Source organism: Tachypleus tridentatus, chromosome 13 (assembly GCF_004210375.1).
Source record: "Tachypleus tridentatus isolate NWPU-2018 chromosome 13, ASM421037v1, whole genome shotgun sequence".
Taxonomy (NCBI): domain Eukaryota; kingdom Metazoa; phylum Arthropoda; class Merostomata; order Xiphosura; family Limulidae; genus Tachypleus; species Tachypleus tridentatus.
The window spans coordinates 168,036,196-168,059,514 of NC_134837.1; the positions used below are offsets into that span (position 1 = coordinate 168,036,196).

The 23,319-nt window shown below is 34.9% G+C and overlaps 1 protein-coding gene across 1 annotated transcript in view; it reads left to right on the top strand.

Moving 5' to 3' along the window:
- The first annotated feature begins 9,354 nt into the window (after positions 1-9,354).
- The window catches only part of LOC143236368 (uncharacterized), a 39,964-nt gene continuing 25,999 nt past the window's right edge, over positions 9,355-23,319 (top strand). Inside the window, exons 1-2 of the mRNA XM_076474638.1 lie at positions 9,355-9,430; positions 13,994-14,152. Of these exons, the coding sequence (XP_076330753.1) occupies positions 9,355-9,430; positions 13,994-14,152 (235 nt within the window). The remainder of the gene's footprint in view (positions 9,431-13,993; positions 14,153-23,319) is intronic.

The window sequence follows — 23,319 nt, forward strand, 5'->3', positions numbered from 1 at the left end:
ATTTTAATCCTTAAAAATTAAGTTTTATTAGAAACGCACTATAATTTATATTTTTATTTAAGAAGTTATATTTGTTGTATTGATGCAGCTTTTCTTTTGCAATTGGACATCCATCTCAAATTTGCATACATGATCTCATGATGAAAGAGAAAGTTTTATTAATTATTTATATTTGTTTGTTTGTTTTAAATTTCGCGCAGAGCTACACAAGGGTTATCTGAGCTAGCCGTTCCTAATTTAGCAGCGTAAGACAAGAGGGAAGGCAGCTAGTCATCACCACCCATCGCCAACTCTTAGGCTACTCTTTTACCAACGAATAATAGGATTGACCGTGATATTGTAACGCCCCCGTCGCACCAAGCATGCTCGCCGTTTCAGCTGTGATGTATATAAAATGAGTTATATAAAGTTGGTTGGTTGGTTGGTTGGTTTTTTTTTAAATTCGCACAAAGCTTCTCGAGGGCTATCAGTGCTAGCTGTCCCTAATTCAGCAGTGTAAGACTAGAGGGAAGGCAGCTAGTCATCACCACCCACCGCCAACTCTTGGGCTACTCTTTTACCAACGAATAATGGGATTGACCGTTACATTATAACCTTATAACAATATAAGACCTTATGTACTCTATTTCATGAATTATATAGTTTATGTGAAAATGTTAGAAATAAGGAAGTTCATAAACGGTAGCTGCAACAGGGATAGAGAACTGCACTTTTACAAGTCATAGAAATTGTATAATGAGTTTCGTATTTCCATATATTTAGCAAATATTATGTATACTTAGCACTATTTATGAAGGCATTGCTTCGCATTATTGCACAGCAAGTAGCATCTAAGCTAGCTATAAGACCTTTAATTGTTCTTCCCATAGCTTTTTGTTGTTTTTGTATTTGGTATCAAATGAGTGGTTAAATCAGTATTCAAATGGTTTATCATTGTAGGTGAGACTTCATGACAGCAGTATTTCCAATGTCCAGGTATTTTGTCAATGGTCAAATGTTCACCTGCTGGAGAAAAAAAGACTCTCTGCATTTTAATACTACTGATCCAGAATCGTTGTACTTATAAGTCATATTTTTGCAAATTGTTATCTAACGTTGTGATATCTTCGACTACTACAACGTTCATAAGCCATTTCATGAAGCGTGATCTACTCTAGCAGTAAATTTCAGACAATTTTTAGAAAAAATGCTTAACAAATACTTTAACTATTTGCAAACACTTTTCTCTTTTGTCAAGAAAGAGTGTTCAACATATATTAGCATTCAGTTCAGATCTGTATATTACACACGATAACATTTTTTGTTTTTTCCAAGGTCGTTGTAACCTGAATACAGGATGAACAAATCACCACCTGTCAAATAAGCTAACATTGGTGGATAAAACAAATCTCGTCTTAGCGACAAGAAGAAGATTTCGCTGTCCCCAGTATATATAAAATGGTATTCAATCTTAAATCAGTGTCAAACGTGGTGCTGCTATAGTAGGAAAGGTGGCCACAAAGTGTTAAAAATATGGTGCAAAGCAAAGAGAAAATTTCTCTAGTTTCGGTTTCAGTACTTCTTGCTGAAAAGATTGAATAAAAGTGACCTGGTTTTCAACTGTAGTTTGAAACGTGCAACTAACTAAAAGATATTAATAAAATAATATGTTTTAAATAGATATGAAAGTGCACAGGCAATTTAAACAATAAATATTTTCAGCTAAATGATCAATTTATTATCATCAAAATACATTATTATAGAAAATTCAAACGCAACCAAACAATATCTACAATTATTTAGTATCTCCTTCAAATTGAACAGTGCACATTGTTTTTATGCCACCATAAGCTTATGAATGTATCATTTTGAAATGTTGTTCCACATATCTTGAATTCCTCAAAATAATTTATCAAAATTGATTGGTTGCCGTTGGACCTTCTCAATGTTCATAAAATCAAATTCATCTTTAATAATTTTAATATTGGGACTTTGTGAAAGTCAGGTCTGTGTGTGTTTTGCGTAATGTCAAAGCCATGTATGGCTATTTGCTGTGTACTATAAGGGGAATACACACTCGTGAATTTAGCGTTGTCAATCCGTAGATTTGCCGTTTCCCCACTGAGGGACCTGCAGTCAAAATATGGTTGCGAGTGTTCCACCAGCTTTTCCTACTTCTAGATATAATTTTCTACATTTTTGCACCTTTTATATCACTGTTTTGATAGAAAACAAATTATATATAATACACTTTCCCTGAGGGTGCGTGTTTGTGTGCTTTCTTATAGCAAAGCCACATCGGACTATCTGCTCAGCCCACCGAAGGGAATCGCACTCCTGATTGTTGCGCTGTAAATCCGAAGACATACCGCTGTACTAGCGGGGGACTTTCCCTGAGGGAATGACATGTTGGATAAAAATTTTCTTGTCCCTGGTTGAAGCTAGCGTGAAATAAAATTTGTGGTCCAACAACATTATCTGAAATACAGCTAATACTTGTGTTTATCCCCGAGCGTACATAACCTTGCTGACTAAAATACTATTTAACTCTCTGCCATTGGACAGACTAGCATTCATTGTTGTCAACATCACTTTTGAAAGGTTTGGGCTTTCTACCACGGCAACCTCTGTTTTCATTAGTTCTTCTTTCATATAACATCTTCAGAGTTTCATATAATTCCGACCGAAACATGAAATTTCTCCACAGTATGTTTTATACAGTTGTTTTCACTCGTTAAAACTTTGGTTTTTAAATTTTTTCCTCATGTGGCAATTCTGTCCTGTAAGTAATAAATGCAGTTACCACATTACTCCTGTAAGTAGTATGTCTAACTCTACTTTTACAGTATTTTATTGGTGCTGTGTTATTTGGCTAGATTAACAACAGCCAGTTACTGGTTAAACCACTAGAACGTAACTGTACTCTGGTGCAGTTTATTTTTATAAAATATAGGGAAAGACAATATTATAATTTTGTATTTTATTCTAATTTTATTCACTGTATTGATGATTATTTCCAATAATTTATATGACATGATTTATATTTAAAACTGATAATGCAGGTCCTATCAAAAGCAGAAAGCACGTTATTCTGACCAAACGGCCTGAAACAAATCTCTAACAAGCTTTTTAAGTGCTGATAATCATGACATGGCTCTCCTGTTATCATCTAATTCAGTCTTTCACTAGTCGAAAGCAAGATCTAGTTATAGAAATATGCAGGAACTTTCCAGTGCATTGGTACATTTAGTTATGAACTGCAAATGATACATATCAACATACATCACCGCACTCACCCATTTAAAATACCATATAGAACCTGAGCATGCCTTCTCATAATTTCTGCTGACGATGACTGAGGGTCCTCTGAAGACTAAACGATCCTATTCTTCATAATCTGATATGTCTCAATCCTGGTTAAATTCTCAATTCTCCAAGTAATTCTGTTTGGTGAGTGCTGAGCATGACCAAGCGGTTAAGGCTCTCGACTCGTAATCTGAGGGTCGAGGGTTCGAATCTACACCAAAACATGGCCGCCCTTTCAGCCGTGGGGGCTTTATAATGTAACGGTCAATTCCACTATTCATTGGTAAAACAGTAGCCCAAGAGTTGACGGTGGAGATAATTAGCTGCCTTCCTTCTAGTCTTACATTGCTAAATTAGGGACGGCTAGCGCAGATAGCTCTCATGTAGCTTTGCGCGAAATACAAAAAAAAAAAAAAATCATCCAGCCATTAAGTCAAAATATGTATGCAACTTCAATCAGTAACTTCTCTAGTTTTCTACGCTGGTTAAAGACCATATTTTTATATATCAGGTCATTCCATAAGTAATGTCCAAAAATTTAATACAGAAAATGCGTTCTCATTTCTGTCTTTGTAGAAGGCTTTAATGACTAAAATATGTAGTAGAACGTGTATAAAAATGTTCAGACAAACAAAAGAAACTAACCCAACTCCACTATTTCAGATCATTAATCAAATAAACCCTTATGAAGATGGATGTGTCTGAGGAGCACATTAGGCATATAATGCTTTATTGGTTTTAAAAAGGCAATAGTGAGGCAAAAACTACACGAAACATTCAAGGTGTTTATGGTGTGGAGTCTCTTAATGTAAGAAAATGTCGAAGGTGGTTTCAGAAGTTCAGGTTAGGTGACTACAGCTTAAGTGATGCGCCACGTTCAGGTCGTCTTTTTGAATTTAATGATGACTTGCTGCTGGCTGCACTTAATGAAGATTGTGTTGTGACAGTTGAAGAATTAGCACAAAAGTTTAATTCAACACATTCAACAGTTCACCATCATCTTTAACAGCTTAGAAAGGTGTCAAAACTTGGAAAATGGGTCCCCCATGATTTGACAAAAGCCAACCTTAGAGCAACAGTGGACATTTGCACTTCTCTGCACTCTTGTGAACTTAACTCACCTCTTTTGGACAAGTTAATGACTGGAGCTGAAAAAATAAATATTTTATAAAAATGTTAAGCGCAGCAGACAATGTCTCAGTGCAAGTACACTAGCTTAGGCACAGCCCGAAATGGACCTTCAACCTGGGAAAGTGTTGTTTAGCGTTTGGTGGAATATTGTTCGTGTGATCCACTTTGAGTTCCTGTCACTCAAGCTAACGATTGCATCAGACTTCTATTGTCAACAGTTAGAGCGCTTGAATGTTGCACTAAAAGAAAAGAGGTCTGCTTTGATCAATCGTATAGGTGTTTTGTTACACCAGGATAACGCATGGCCTCATACAGCAAGGATCACATCTACAAAGACTGAAGAGCTATACTGGGAAAAACTTCCACATCCTCCTTATTCTCCAGACCTTGCCCATCTGATTATCATGTATTCCGAAGTTTGCAGAACTATCTTGATGGAAAAGAGCATGGAACACATGACGATGTCAAAACTTCCCTCTCCATATTCTTTTCCTCAAAACCCCAAGAATTTTATAGAAATGACATTCGGAAGCTTGTGAATAATTGGCAGAAAGTAAGTAATAGTAATGGAACATACATTATTGATTAAATAACATTAAAAGCGTTTGAAATCCTTTCTCTTTTTCTGAACATTACATTACATTCTGAACTGTACATTACTTGAGAGATATGATACATTCTTCATCTTGTAATTTCAGATATACTGTAACTCTATGTTACATTATTCACCTTGTAATCTTAGATATACTGTAACTCTGTTTTACATTCTTCACCTTGTAATCTCAGCTATACTATAACTCTATGTTTTCTTGTGAGAACGATGCAACAAAAACAACACAACCTAACACCATTGCTTTTGATCACTTCCTCATTTGCTATACCAACAATCATTCTGTTCTGTAACTTTACTGTTTGTTTACCATAACTGAAAGTCTTGACTGAAATTTATCTTGCTTTCGGAGAGATACTGTCCGCACAAATAAATTTATGTATGAAATTTAAAGCTTCATACCAGTACTAGAGCCATAATCAGTAATATTCAATTTCGTACATTTAGTGATTTTATCAACAATATATTAAACCTCTTGACCGTTGGCAAGGTAAAAATCTGCATGAATTCGTCAGAACAATTAAGTGTTAGTGAATGATGCATATAGAAATAGCTGTTATAACTGTTTATTTGTTAAACGAAACTCTATCTTCCATCCATGTACTTTCGTAAGTACACACAAAGCCATACTTGATCAATTTCCACACGAGACGTTAAAATTGAAAAATATGACCCACTGTTTTCTAGTTTAGTGTGATAATTTCTAGTAGTTTATTAACAATTTGTAACAGTAGATAGCATTAATGCATCAATGGATTTCCTAAATTTAATATGTCAATTACAGAACCGACATAGATCTAACAGAAACGATTTTCCCATTCCCCCATAAATAGGTGGAAATGCCCGAAAATGCAGTTAAGCATGTTGAACAAAACACAATTTTGAGATATTAGTTCCAGCTAAGTGAATATCGCCCAACATTAGACACCAGATACAGGGAAATATAACTTCAATTCTCTATTTAATTACTTATATTAATAAACACACAAGTGCTTATACATACGTAATAGTTCGATTTTATGACATCAACGCAGCTGAAGACACTGTAAATTAAGATACTGAGGTGTAAATTAAATGAAACAAACAAACTGGAAATATTTAGCTTATATATGCACCTTTTGTTTCTAAGTGCTTATTTTTACAACAGGGAAAAGAAGAAGTTAATAGTTATACACAATGTAATACATAACAGTTGAAGCTATGACAATACGTATGTGGTTCTCGGACGACCCACTACTAGGTGCTGTTTTCTTGGTGCAAACATACACCGCTGATAATTGAAATCCAGATTTTAAATTTTCAGGTTCGTAATTTATCGTTGACTTACTAAATAGCCGTCCTGTTTGTAATGTACTTTACTTCAATTTTAGAACTATGCTTGTGAGTATAAATAATGTTTAACAATATATATACACGTATAAATAAACCAAATGATTATGTTTTTAACACCAGTATCATCAAGATCATATTCATCTTTTTCGTATGTTTGCAAAGACTGTAACTTGGGGAAACATTGTTTAGTGTTTTTTTATGCCTAACTATATAAACTTTGATAATTTCTCTCCTCTTAGCGTTTTTGGTTGTAGTGACTGTTTCATTTCTCATGTTTTATTTTCATAAGCTCTGTGATTTTACATAAGAATACATATAACTCAACTGATTGTATAACAGTGCTGTGAATAACTTTTGCTTGTCAGTTAGACATAACCACAAATTCAGTGTCGATGACAAGAAACACAATTTTTATAAAATAAAGTTTTTTTCTTTCACTACCCATTAAAGCCGTCTTCAGACTTTACAAACTCAGTTTCTTTTTTTCTCTTTTTGTTTAACTTAAATGAGAGTCATACCTGAAATTTAGCCAGTAATTATATCATTTTATCTTCCAACCCTATACAAAACTAACTTTCTTATTATATGCTAACAGCAGATATATTACATTTGTTTATTCCAAGTGCATTACTTTAAAATATTCTAACGCTTTATTGTTTCATTTTAAGAACCAAAAAGCCGTAAGGCCAGTTAGGCCATTATGGTCTGACCACATTTTATGGCATACGTAACTACAATTTATGTATTAATTTTCTAGTCTGAGCTCGAGTCACAGCACACAAGGGAATCACTTATATTCTCCTCAACAACATAATTCTTAGATGAAACAGTAAACAGCTCGCTAACCATCTTGGGTTAGGCTACAACATTTCCCTCAGTCAAATCCTTTCCCAACAATAATGATACACCCTTAACTGGCAGAGCAGGTCTTAATCCAACCACAACTGGTCCCAAAACTAGATCTGATGCTGAAGAAATGCCACCCTTAATACCCTGAGAAATAACAGACTCACCAGTGGTAAAACTATATTATGTGTAGCAAAATATCAACATTAGACTGTCTCATGGCGTGTCGATTTATAATCTTTAGGGTGAGGTTTTCGACAGATTAGTTGGCAACAATATTCATGAAACATATATTGTTGTTTCTTACTTTCAAGCATCTTCTCCAAATTTAGAGAATAAGCGGGGATTTCGAATACACATTTAACAATATACGTTATACGTATTTAATATGAGACAAACATTTACATTAAAATAAATATATATTAGTAAATTCATTACAACTGCAGCTGAACATGTAATTGAAATGAATGATTTTTATAAATTATAAATTATTCTTATTTTATTACATTTTTGTTCACAGGCTTTCGAAGTAGTTCTAAAATGAGTATTAAACCGCTGGGTACCTAGGGTCACCATGCACCTCATAACACTACCGACAGGTATTTTCAAGTCTTGTAAATTCTGTTGCTAGCAGTAACAGTTGTGGGCTTCACTACCTTTATGGACTCTATAACGATAGAAGGAGTCATGTTGTTTCAAGCATTTTTGTATGTGACTAAATCTATAAAGTGTAGCCAGTTTGATGATCATACTGTAGCTTGACTTACGTTATGTAAGAGAACAATACATGTTACAAAAAGTTGATAAACGTATCTTTGCATTGAAAAATAATATATGGAAATACACTAAATAATTAACCAAACAGAGGTTCTGAAACGTCTTATGAAAAATTACTTATTTCAATATCGCGTTAAAATTTGGCATTGTGCTATGGAAATGTCAATGACAGAAAACAAAGCTCAATTTGATTTGATATTAAAGAAAAAAAGATTCATGAAAGATTTTGACATATTTTTCACCTACTTTGGACGAAAACTGATTATTATACTAACATAGGTATAACTAAATTCATTTCAATAATTATCACTTCCTGTATGCTAATCTTTTATCATACACCCCATTTACTGAGAGTCACTAACTTGCCTCCTTCGTGAACAATATAGATAGACACATAGATCTATCTATATATATATATGTATGACCATTCTAAAAATAGTGTGAGTAGAGGATACATACCTCCTCACTAATAAAGATGACATTCTCTAATGGTCCTATATTAAGATTACCGGTTTTAACAATTGTCCTTATATTTCAAGTGGTTTTGATCGGTTTCTATGTACATTGCAACATTAATTTTATAGCCTGTGAGACTCAATATGTAAATAAACAACAACACTAGCATATTTAGAATACTAGACAGATGCAAAATGGCAGAGTGTGAATATTACTTGTATAAACTTTACCCATGAAACATATTTGTAGTTAATGGGTATTTTTACGTCTTGATCTACTTATTAAGCCTTCCTCAGTTAATCAGCCAGATAAACTGTTGAAGGAGAATAGTATTCAAATGACGTTTGTCGATCCGTTGCATATGGGAACAGCTGGTGGGAATTTTGTTTGCTGAAAAATAGTTATATCTTTTTATCTCGTGCATGCTTAGTGTGAATATTACTTGTATAAACTATGAGAACGTGCAAACTCTAACAAGTGATACAATCTATGACGTCACAGAGCATAGGGAATATTAAAGATGATTTCAAATGATATTTCCTGAGTGTAGTTCTATGTAGTGACGTATTTAATGTCGATGATCTCAAGGCAATACACCAATGGTCCTCTCATTTTGCAGGCCCTCAAAATAATGCATAAAAATCTTATAAATTTCTATACCTATAACTCATCAGTATGGATTTAACATAGCTTTTAACTAACCATAACATGGCTTTTTACTAACTCTAATATAAGTTTTCACTAACCCTAACATAGCTTTCCTCTAACCCTAACATAGTTTAAATAAACTTAACAAAGCTTTTTGACTCTTAAGAAAATTGCACTGAGTAGTTTGAAGTGGACGAAACACTTCTGGTTTTATGCTGATATTTATTGGAAATTTTCAAACCAATTGTTATCTTTTATTTGTCCCGCATATGGACTGTATTCCTGTATACAAGGCTGGCTTCACGCCAGTTGACAGTCGACTTGGAGTGAGCAATGTGATAACAAGTTTTTTGAGATCAAACCCTCTGTTACTTTTTTAATTATCTTGTTTCTGTAAGGATCGGAAGGAGGAAGTTGTCCTGTTTTTTAACTCGTCGTTTTTTTTTGTCTGGGACTGTTGCACCAATTTGTGGCTTTTGTGAAATTCAAGCTACAATAGCCCACATGTTACTATTGTGTCATCGTTACGACTCTGAACGTCAGTACCATTTTAGACATGTTTTTTCCATGGGTTTACCCCACACGCTGGAAGGTGTCATTGGCAACGGTGACACTCCACCTTGTGTTTTTAAATTTTTAAGAGCTATTAGCCTTTTTAATTCTACTTAAGTTTTTACTTGATTTTTGAAGTTTCTTTAGTTTACCTTTATTAATGTTTACATTTTAACAACGATTTTACTTTTACGTCGTTTATACTGGTTGTTTGGCACAGATCGCCAGTAAACTCCAACCAACTAACTGCTGTTACTTGTTATATGTGTATGTGTGTTTCTTATAGCAAAACCACATTGGGTTATCTGCTGTGTCCACAGAGGAGAATCGAACTCCTGATGTTAGCGTTATAAATTCGAAGACTTACTGCTGTCTCAGAGAAGAACTATTTGTTTTATCTCTATAATTCTTTCCCATATATTTAAAGGAATACTAAATCATATAAAGCTAAAATATGCAGTAGTAATAACTACAAAATGTCAGTGTAAATCTAAGGGTCCGTGGTTTCCTTCCCGTTACCGCTCTTTTTTAACCATAGAATTCGAGTAGTTCAATTGTAGGCGGTGGGTGCTGTTGACTAGATGCCTTCTCTTTATGCTAATAGTTCGGAATGAGGGTCGGCACGTAGATGCCTTTGTATAGTCTTACATGACTTTCCGGAACAAACTAAGAAACGAACTAAACAAGATGATCTATTGGCCAGGCATGGCCTAGCGCGTAAGGCGTGCGACTCGTAATCCGAGGGTCGCGGGTTCGCGCCCGCGTCGCGCTAAACATGCTCGCCCTCCCAGCCGTGGGGGTGTATAATGTGACGGTCAATCCCACTATTCGTTGGTAAAGAGTAGCCCAAGAGTTGGCGGTGGGTGGTGATGACTAGCTGCCTTCCCTCTAGTCTTACACTACTAAATTAGGGACGGCTAGCACAGATAGCCCTCGAGTAGCTTTGTGCGAAATTTCCAAACAAACAAACAAACAAAAGATGATCTATTTGATACAAATCCTGTTCATTACGTTACATTGTCCTTCAGAATCGAAGGCCTGATCAATGTTACTCTACAGTAAGATATGAAGCTAGGAGTTAGCGGACAACGTTCATCATGTACCATACTACCGAAAGTAAAATTGGGTAGAAACTGTCTGACCTTCAGGTAAGGAATTACAAGTTTTTTGGATTCTGTTTGTAACATGACGTTGTTTTCAAGATTAATGGATTTTCCTAGAATCTAATCTATCTATAGTGGGATAAGGGTTAGGATTGACCTGGCATTGTAGTTACTATGTGGTCTGTGGATCACGGGTTCGAATCTCGTTACTGAATATGCTCGCTGTGTCAGCTGTGTTATAATGTGAGGATAAATCCCACTTTTCGTTCATTTGATTTGTTTGTTTTGAATTTTGCGAAAAGTTACTCGAGGGCTATCTGCACTAGCTGTCTCTAATTTAGCAATGTAAAATTAGAGGGAAGATAGCTAGCCATCATTATCCACCGCCAACTCTTGGGCTATTCTTTTATCAACGAATAATGGGATTGAATGTATTATTATAACGTCCCCACGGCTGAAAGGGCGAACATCTTTGGTGTGACATGGATTCAATCTTTCGGCTCTCAGATTACGAGTATAGCGTCCTAACTACCTGGTCATGCCGAAACTAGTAGGCCAAAATGTGACTTAGTTGTCTTCTGTGTAATCCTTACTTGTAACTTAGAGACTACAAGGTCATATACCTTTTGAGTTGCTTTGTGCGAAGTTCAACAAAGAAACAAACGAAACTAGAACTGAGTGCGTTATTTTATATGTGACCTAGATTTTCAGTTAATATTGATATGTATATATAAATATATATTCCCCAAATTTATTTTCTTAGATTTGTAATACAAATTTGTATCAATGAAATACTGACTTTATTATTACTATTTACGAAAATCATTGGGATATGACATGAGGAAATTGCTTCGTCCGAGTCAAGTTACTAAAAGCGATTTTTTATGTTAGTTACAAATGGTGTTGGTGAATATGCAGTAATACGTGCTAGCATTAAATGTGGGAAAGGGAGTGGTTAACATACAAAATAAATCAATGTTCTAGCTAACTGTACTGTATTTGTAGTTCATAAAGAATTTATGTCTAATAATATTTAAAGCTGAGGATGGTCGATACCTACTGTAAAAGTAAAAGTATTAGTTTAAGGTGCACGAAAATGTTCAACGAAACCTTTTGTATCGGCGAACCTGTATACGCTTTAATTGATAATGTGCCTACAAATCTAGCTATTGTAGAGAAGGAGAGAGGGTGGAAATATTTGTCATGTTTGTTGAGGTACAAACTATTTCGCACTGGAGTGTTTGTAATTTGAACTAAAATACCTAAATCTCGAAAGTAAATATTATTCTAATCTGTTACGAAAATGAGTGGTACACATTTTATATTGTATTGTATTTGGTGCTGTGAAATATGGCTTGGAAATGCTGAAATAGTACGAGTAGGTGAGTGGAGCTTTTTGTTTTGTTTTCAACAATTTCTTTCTTTCTAACTGAAAGGATATATCTCTATATTTATATAGATATATCTCTATTGGCTCTTTGTGTCCAATTTCATTGATGATGGTAAAGTTTATTTGGAACTAACCTTCTCGAATGCAGAATTCACATAAACTGATAAATAACTAGGTAAATAAAATAACTATGTTGTAACTTAATCAAATAACCAATTCGTTACTTTAGTTTAATGTTGTTAGACAAGCTTTCTGCTTAATTACTTGAGCATTTGACAGATGAGAATTGTTTCTTTATTTGTTTTTATTAACTTGATTTCCTGCACAAGTTCGGGTAATTGGTTTGTTTTGAATTTCGCGCATAGCTACACAAGGTTACCCGTTACATGCGTTACCCGTCCCTAATTTAGCTGTTTACGACTGGAAGAAAGGCAGCTAGTCATCATCAGCCACCGCCAGCTATTGAGTTACTCTCTTACCAACGAATAGCGGGATTGACAGTCACATTATAACGCCCCCACGGCTGAAAGGGCGAGCATGTTTGGTGTGACGAGAATTTGAACCCACGACTCTCGGATTACGAGTCGAGTGCCTTAACCACCTAGCTGTGCCGGTCCTCGGGTAATTGAATTGAAAGCTAGTGTAATAAGAGTACATTACATTACTGAGTATACTGTGCGAATAATACCAATATAATTTAATATTCACTCTCTGAGCTTAAAATATTATATAAATGAAATAACTTCTGGTATAGTTTCGCTTGAATTCAAGAATTAATTCCCGTGATTAGCGAAAATATAGTTCTTAGAAGAAAGTATCATTATAAGCTGATATTTTGTTTAAGTCTGTGGTTGTTATATTAAAATAAACTATTGGCTCTAATGTCTAAATTTCTAGCTTGGAAGGTTAGATCATTTAGAGCAATGTTATGTAATTGAACTACAAGATAAACTAGTTAATTCTCTTTATTTTTAATTTTCTATTTCAACTACTAATATCTAGCTGAACATATATCTAGAATATTATTTATATTAATATGAAATTAGTGATTAAGTAATGTTTTCGTGTATAAAAGAAACTGAATGTAAAATAAAATAACAGTTCCATAAACATTTTTCTGCGGGACATTAGCACACTAGTTACAAAATTTATAAAATGTTGATAGCTATAACGAAAACAGTCCTTATTGCTGTAGATGTAATTATAATAAAATTTGGATTTATTGTACACTAATTTCTACAGGCTATGTGAAGCTTTTACTTTTAACATGTTTAAGTATTATATTTGTGATGCTGCAGATTATTTGTTCCCTGGTGGTGCAGCGGTAAGTTTGCCAACTTGCAACGCTAAAATCTGGGGCTCGATTTTCCACGGTGGACAAGGCAGAAAGCCCAATGTGGCTTTGCTTTAAATCAGGATAAAGTCTAAGAAACACCGACTTGCGACAGCGCTCTTGTTTTACAGAACAATTTGATGTAGTAAGATTGTTTGTCTTGGTGTGAAGCACAATGTTACACATTTGGTTATTTGTGCTATGCCCACAGCAGTTAAGGAAACCTGATTTTTAACGATATATTCTTCTGTCTCAGTCGCATATATTTTCTAGCTGCATTTGATGTTCTCCCCGTTGGTTTGCTAAATATGTTTTTGTATTCACATGAGACGGTGTAACTATTTACATACTTTCTGGTTCGCACTAATAGTGCATCTCATTTTATAACCAATCTAGAGCCCTATTTTTTATTTACTAAAACATACTGTTTTTTATTGCAATATTATAATTTGTAAACATAGCTTCTTGACTATATCTGTGCTTACTGTACAAAAACATATGTTAGATTACATATTTCTTTTTCAAATTAGCGGCCGTTGTTGAAAATCCTGACTCGCAGCACAAATATTTACAAAATATTCTTAATGATGTCATAACTGGACTCCGACAGATGAATGGAGAATGGAAGAACATTAACGTGACAATAATAAAATGGCCAGGAGAGAGAACTAAAGAATACTTTGCGTTTGGTAAGTTGCATATTTTAAAAACCTGAGGGTGTCCTATTATCTTGAGTAAAACTAATGATCTTTTATGACAGGTAATATAAAGAAATAACTCACAAAATTAGAAATAATCGAGAAAAACTCCATAACTTAATGGATTTATCAGTTGTTGTTTTTTAAGAACGAAATGATAGAATATACTAGCGATATATTTCATAAACTTTACTGTTCGTGTTTTTCTTTACCTATAACATTATGATTTATACGTACGACATAAACTTTTCTTAAACATACATAATATTTTGGAAGGTTAACCTTACATTTTATTTATTTTTTAACTGTAAGTATAATTTTTGATTACTCAACAATTTGCTTTATGGCTTCTTCAGAAGTTTCTTGGCCTACAAGTAAATTTTAGTTGTATTATTAGTTTAATTCAGCTGTCATTGTTATGACGGCAATTCCTTATATTATGACTGAAAATTAGCTATATTGGTAGTGTTTAAACATGAGTGCTATAAACAGATTGAAAATCTTATATTTAAACGATTTTCGAGCCTTACCATGTTGCTACAGTCCATATTTGGTCACATTCTATCTGACGATAATTTACCTTGGCAAAGGCCCTACAGTTAAATTTGTATTTCAAAAGACCCAGTCTTAAGCTTGATATGCACAAACACACCATTCCTAACTGCTTGTTTTCCATAAACCATCCAGGGTACGAGGATTACGATATCACAGCTCATTATGACTTGATAAGCATGTCTTCATATATAATATAATGAACACAAGCACCATTCTCCAGCCGATTGAGATATGTTACAAATTAAAGAATGTATGTCGTAGAAGTAGCTTGTATACATCTGGCTTGTGTCACATTTTCTCAGACAGGGATATTTACTGAACAGCTTTTGCCAATTAATTTAAAACTAGTGGATTTTACTTTTTACAAGAAGCTGTATTTGTTTGTAACATCTGACATAAAACCTTTTCCAGATCTCTTTCTGAATGAACTTATTACCTGAAATTGACCCGCATTCCTTTGGTGTCCAATGCCATGTAGTTTAAGAGGTATTTCAGTCGTAGATATTTTGTTCCTCACTAGTATAGCGGCAAGTCTACAGATTTACAACCCTAAAATCAGGGGCTTGATTTCCCTCGGTGGACTCAGCAGATAGAGCGATGTGGCTTTGCTATAAGGAAATACACGCATTGAGATACTTTAACTACCCGATCCAAGAAATTCTTTTGGTCCCTAGTGTGCCAATATTTTGGGTCGGTAATGGTTGTTATACACTATTCTAAAGAACATTTAAATTATGGAGTCATCGCATGATTTACGTAAGCCGAATAATGTCAAAAAGTAGTTCTGATACATACCATTATGCTTCGACCTTGTATGGGCTAATGTTGTCACGTGACCTGTACGTTTCATATAACGTACTCTATATAGTATAAATTGTTCGATACTTAAAATTTATTATTTCTATAGAACAGTATAAATTTGACCCAGAGTAATGAATTTGTTGTTAAATGACTGAAAAAAAAATTGTGAAATAATAAGCTGTAAGCGTAGATTTTTTACACCCGATGGGGGGAGGGATGATTTTTTCAACCACTTATGTGGACTGTTCAATTTGCAAATTGGTAATTTCTGATTACGTGAACCTGAAAGCTGTAAACATGCCACGATCTTGTTGCCACGATACTTGCATGTATACTTTGGCTTACTGACTGATACTTAGAACTATCGCTTAGATCGAAAAGTTTAGAAGCACGCCTACATTAAAGATGTACATTTCGGCTACTGAAAAAGCCTACATCTAGGCCTTATTATGTAATTCAATTGGTAAGAACACGAGAATCACAAGAACAAACACACAATTTGAAGGCCTGTGATGCAATAAATCAATTCAACAGACCAAACTGTAGGGGTAATGATTGTATGCACCATATCCCTCACCTAAAATGAAGGGGGGATGTATACCCCCAGGATCTACGCCCCTGGAGCCTGTAAGAACATGTTAATGAAAGTTTACAAAATAATAGGCTTACATGAAACAACTATAATCATATTTATCAAAGTGACACCGTTTCAAACCTATGTTTTTGAATAAAATGTTTCTGTTTGTCTGTTAATAAGTCATGTGCTTAGATTCGGGAGGGGGGCTGTATATTTCATACATTTTAATTATCTCATTCAGAACGAAACAAAAAACACCACTCATCAAGGTAACCGTCAACAAAAAAGACGATCAGGAAAAATTATTAAAAAACGGTTGCTTTTTATTTTTCAAAAGACACACGACCGAACCGGAAAAAACACACCAAAAACCAATCATCCAATGCTACAAATGTCAACGGTTCGGACACACAAAAACTAATTGTATGGCCAAGGACAGATGTGTTAGATGTGGCGGATCTCACGAGGTCGCTCAGTGTCCTAACGAGCGTAACCAAGTTAGATGCGCTAACTGTCAGGGCCCAAAGGCTGCCCCAAATACACCCAAATACGCAACAGATTCCTTTTCAAAACCACGAACAACAATAATCAAACCCACGGCTACCAAAACAACACCAAACAACCTTTACTACCAACTCCAACTGACTCGCAAACCAAACACGCTCAACCTCAACCAACACGTACTTACGCGGACGTAACACGCCCGAAAACAACACAAGCATTTAACCCCACAGATTTCACCACAAACTTGCTAGCAATGCTGATAGAATTGAGTGATCTCCCCTCATTCGAATCAAGGCACGAATCACTCAAGGCTGTTTGCAGCCTTGCAAATTATTATTTTAACCTTCCTCACCTCAAACCACACCATCTTTCACTCAAAATTCACGCAAGGGAAATAAAACAACACAATGATACAACACATTAAAATCTTACACATCAACTGCCAAGGAAATCTCAAAGACAAAAGGATAGAAATATACAACATAAACAAACATATAAACGCCAACATAATCATCGTTTCAGAAACACTTTGCACAGAAAAACAAAACATCACAATCCCCGGATTCATCTCACACAGCATACCTCACTCAGAAAACAACAGAGGTATAATAACTTACTTTAGTACAAAAATATCGCATCTAATCTCAATAGAAGATTCCTTCAAATCTGACATTAATGAGACCATCTTTTGTAATATCCACTTTAACAATCGGTTAACTATTCCGATTCTAGCCATATATTGCTCACCAACCAAAGATATCGACATTAATTTCCTTCAAAAATGTGTTAATCGTAAACCTAAACCAATTATTATTGGAGATTTTAATTCACCGCACACAGAATTAAGGGGTAACAGAGACACACGCAGAGGATCATGCATAAAAAATTTTATCTCTAGCAATAAAATGCACTTAATTAATGACAATACACCTACACACTTCTCAGCCGCTAACGGCTCTTACGATGTACTCGATTTCATCATTGCACCCAAGGACATGGTTAACAGAATATCTAACTTTAAAGTGCATGATGAAATCACCAGTGACCACTTCCCCATGTCATGTATGATTCACCCGCGCCACCCTGCTGTGGCGTACGTGACTCCTTCCGCATGCACCTACACTGAAACAGACTGGCTCACTTTTAATGCCTCTCTGGACTCATACCTACCCCATCCAATCGAACATGTAAATAACAAAGCAGAACTAGACAACTATGTTGATCAAATTACAGAAGCCATAAAGAAAGCCATAAAAAACACAATTCCTAAATCAAAAAGAAAACAATCACTTATTCAATGGACTCTAACACCAGAAATTCACGCACTAATAATCAAACGCAGACAATTAAGACGAACACACTATATCACACGCGATCCACACATTAAAACAGAAATCAATAGAACAAATACAAAAATTAAACAAGAAATTAAAAAAGTCAGAGAAAACAATTGGCATAACTTCTGCAAAACTTAGAAAAACCAAGAACAATCCAAAAGAATTCTGGAAAAATTCAAGAGTATTGCTTCAGACAAAAACACAAATCACATGCTACAACACATCACACACAACAATAAAATCGCAAGGACGGACGAAGAGAAAGCTGAGTTATTAGCTGACTATTACAAATCCGCTTTTAGCGATTTAAACTCAGTAGATTTCGACACACAACACCAACACCATGTCAACAACTACATAAATACAAACCAAGCTTCATTCTCACCAGGATTTCCCGGAGAGACACTAGAAGCATACTCAAATTCAATCAATAGAAAAATAACCATATCCGAACTAAAGATTAATATCAAAACTTGAAGAACACTTCCCCGGACATGACCAAATACCAAATATTATTCTCAAAAAGTTCCACTCTCCTACTACAACACCTCACAAACATCATGAACATTTCACTAGCGACCGGGTATTACCCTGACACGTGGTAAAAAGCCATCATAACAACGATCCCCAAGAAACAAACTAACAGAACAAATCCAGATAATTTCCGCCCCATCAGTCTGTTAAGCTGCCTTGGCAAACTGATGGAGAGAATTATCTCCAACCGTCTCCTCCATTTTTGCGAATCAAACAACATCCTTCCAGAATCTCAAAATGCCTCCAGAAAAAATAGACAAACAACAGATCACCTCACACGACTCACCGAATCAATCTACAAAGCTTACAACAACAATCAAGTAACCATCGGGGTATTCCTAGATGTCAAAAAAGCATTCGACAGCGTTTGGCACAACGTCATCAGATACAAACTAAATCACCTGCAAATAAATCCTACGATAGTCAAATGGATTTCAAATTTTTTAACCAATAGAACAGCACAAGTAAAAGTCAATAAAACCATATCCAAATTATTTAATATAACGTCAGGAGTGCCCCAAGGATCAGTCCTCTCTCCACTTCTATACATAATTTTCGTCAGTGACATACCTTTTCCAAATCTAACATACACACACAATTCACAATACGCAGACGACATCGCAATCTGGAGCACCTCCAGAAACCCAGCAATGGCCATGTCTCGTGTACAAGAATCACTAAACAACGTCTCAACATGGAGCAACAAGTGGAGGGTCGTGTTAAATCCGACAAAAACACAAGCAATCACCTTCTATAGAAAACTAAAGAAGCAAAGAAAAAATCTAGAAAAAATAAAACTATCATTTGGAAACACAACCATTAACATGAGCAAAAACATCACATTCCTTGGCGTCACTTTCGACACAAAACTAACATGGAAAAAACACATAAACAATATACACTCATCAATCAGAAAAGAATTTCATATCAAAGACTATAACTGGTAAACAATCGAAATGCGCACCGAACACCATTATACAAATATACAAGGCTTACATCCGTCCACTAATAGAGTACGGATGTCAAGTAACATACAATATGTCAAACAACACACTCCAAAAAATCCAAGTGCAACAAAACAAAATATTAAAATCCGCATTCAGTTTACCATCTTTTACGCCAACAAATTATCTACACCAAATTAGTAATTTACCAACTATAAGAGACAGAATAACAGAACTTTCTCTCAAATATTATCCAAAAGCAGAAAATAGAAACAAACTAACGGCATCACTACACAAATTATCAAGTGCACCAACGAAATACATATCACCTTACAACATATTTCAAGAATCACAATCCACTCAACAAAGAATCTAAATAAATAAAATCTATGTTATTAACATGAATTCCTTTTTTTCAGGTACAGGGCACACGACAGGCAAAACTTTCGGCGCCTGTCGTGTGAAAGTGGGTTTTCTCGGGGCACTCCCGTTTCCCCCCACATCAAATTCTTCAGGCATTGGATTTCTAGATCCTAGCCTAGGCAACCTTTTTGCCAGACCCAGAATCGGGCTGTTTGGTTTGATCTGAATTTGAATGAATTACATTCATGTTCACATCTCCCCAACTTTTCATTTCGGGACAGGTCCCGGCCTTTCTTTCCACTGCTGCCTTTGCCTCCACCCAAAAGAACATTTAGTGAGACATTCTCCACCCAAAAAATCAAGAATAATAACGATAATTAATTTATTAAAATAATAATAAAAAAAACCACCTCTTAATCTTAATAACAATCCACGAAAGGGGACGAAGAGGAACTACAAAGTTCCTGAACACCCCAGTTGGAGAGAGAACTCTTCTGATTTCTCTCTCTCTAAACTGAACCCCTGCCACGTTAGTTTAGTTTAGTTTAGTTTCGGGAGGGGGGCTGTATATTTCATACATTTTAATTCAGCCCTGCTTATATACATCACCGAAAGATAAGCCATGCATTTCAAGTAAATATTCAAAACAGCAAACTTCGAAATATATATTTATATAGATATTTCACGGCTTGATATAAAAATAGATCTATTTTAAAGTTTATGAAACTTTTGTTATATTTATATTAAACTTGTTTTCACTAATGGTAATTAAATTGATGCTTCATTCAACTAGAAATAACCTAAACAATCCACTTAAAAACTTTACTAAGCGATTTAGTTAGTGTTTACACTACATTTAAATCAAACAAATCTAGGTTAAAAAGTACTTGGAATGCTAACTGATAAAGTATTTGTGGTTCACGACTCTCTTGAAATTTCGCGAAGGCCTACTCTTTATTTGTAACTTGTTTTTTATAACGTTTCTGCATTGTTCGATCTTCCATCAACATTTAACATAAGTTGTTTTTGAAATGCGTATAATGAACTCAAAGTTGTATTTTACTTTGAGAGATATTCTACAAGTAGAACATGCAGTATATTTGTCTTACATTTATTACTTGTAGTTGATCTGGGCCCGGCATGGCCAGGTAGTTAAGGCACTCGACTCGTAATCTGTAGGTCTTGGATTCGAATCCACGTTGCAACAAACATGCTCGCTCTTTCAGCTGTGGGGACGTTAAAATGTGGTCAATCCCACTATGTGTTGGTAAAAGAGTAGTCCAAGAGTTGGCGGTGGGTGGTAATGAGTAGCTGCCTTCCCTCTACTCTTACGCTACTAAATTAGGGACGGCTAGCGCAGATAGCCCTCGTGGAGCTGTGTGCGAAATTTAAAACAAACAAACTGAACAAATCTTAACGCTGAAGACTGATTACTAATTTGTAAGTCACATTTGTTCGGGGAAGGAAGCTGACGCTTTATTAGTCTTTAAAGTAGAAGCCAAGAAAAACATTATGTTCGAAACCTGTATTTTTTTGTTATGGACTCAGGTTTGCTTATTTAAAAATATGCTTTTATTTATGTTGCTATCATTATGATACATTCAGCTCAGTTCTCCGTTTGTATGTATTGATCCAGTATGGTTTCAAAAGCCTTTACAAACGTGTATTAATGCTAATATAACAAATGTAGGGTTAACATTTCTGAGCCTAAATCTCGAAATGACAAATGCTAGCTCAAATTCTTCAGTTATTTGAAACTTAGTGGTGTGTTTTTTTCTTAATTCATTTGGACTTGTTTGACTGGCTCTTTATAATGATACTTGTTTACTAAACATACTAAACTAAGATAAACAGCTGCATGTTGTGAACTTGGTAACTGAATTCCGGTTGAAAAATACTTAAACTATTTCAAATATGTCTGTTTAAATAACAATAAATAACTATAATGAAGTGATCTAACTTCATGTTTATTTAACATCATGGTCCTACACGACTGTTTGTTTTTATATTTGTGGCAACCGCTAACAGGCGGAAAACATTACTTAAACTATTTTTAGCAAACATATTGTTCTATTTAATAAGCTAACAGCAATATTGGAATTAACGATCTCAATTCAAACGACGTCTTGACCACTCGTGCTTTAAATAGCCAGGCTATAAAACTCTATTTTCAGATATAGCTGGCCTTAATTTCCAACTACTGACCAGAGATAAGCATGCTAATCAGTAGTACCTGCACCATAAAAAACAATAACTTTGTACCGTTTTTTCAATTAAATAAAATGATTGACTGTCACTTTTATAACCCGTAAACGAGATAAAGTGTGGGGCATCATATCTGATGTCTTGAACCTTTTGATCTGCCGCCCGAAGGCTAATCACTAAGCCTCACTAATTGTATCGTGAACGAAACAGTTTCGGGCAAAAACTGATTTGCATTTAGAATTAAGCACAAAGCTACACAATAGGCTATCTGTGCTTGCTCCACCACGGGTACGAAACTCGGGTTTTAGTGGTATGAGTCCGCAGACATTCCGTTGTCCCACTGGGGGCGAAATCTGTATACATTCCTATCGAAGTACAGTAACACTATTATATTATATATATATACCACGTTGCTTTTAAACACGCACACACACACGATGTGCCTAGTAAAAACCATCCGCCTATATAACTTCTACCCTTATAATAATGCCGTTCGCTCATAAAACTTTAGTGACAGTCTGCTTATAAAATTTTTGTGACACAATCCATATAGTAATACCATCCATATTTGAAATATACTTGCAACACAGTTCAAAATATACATGGAAACTATATACATATGTTGAAACATGTTGAAATCAAAAAACATCATTGTCCGCCTATAAAAACATTATATGTTTTTGTACAACATACACAAATATACTAGTGAAAACTGTTATCACTACAATATGTTTACTAAATCGATACTTAAAAATACAATCAGATAAAGTAACTATCTCCTTCAATATTTACAAAACAAAATATTAGGTATGATAAAATCCTATCAAGACTGATAATTGTATAATACGTTTGTAAATTATTAGCTATAATACTTGCCTCGTAACATGGATAAATTTGATGGTGAGTATGATAAAAACTAAAATAATTAACAGTGTTATAATAGTTGTCTCATAGAAATAATAGTTTTACTTATAACTTTTAGGACACATAATTAAAACTAGATATTGATGACGTAATAACATGCTGAAACACCCTAGGATCTTTTTTAACTATCTGCCTAGTAAGACCTATAGAATTTTATTAACACCATTAAAAACATTAAATATTGGTTGAGATAAGTTGAAATCTGTATGCTATCCTACGAAAATATAGTGTTGAACACTGTTCTTCTGTGGAACCTTAGTAACAACAGTAACACTATTCTTCTATGGAACCTTGGTAACAACAGTAACAGTGTTCTTCTATGGAACCTTGGTAACAACATCCACCTCTGGAACCTTGATAACACCGTTCGAGTTTGCAGAACACACGATACACTTATTAACAGTATCTGGCTAC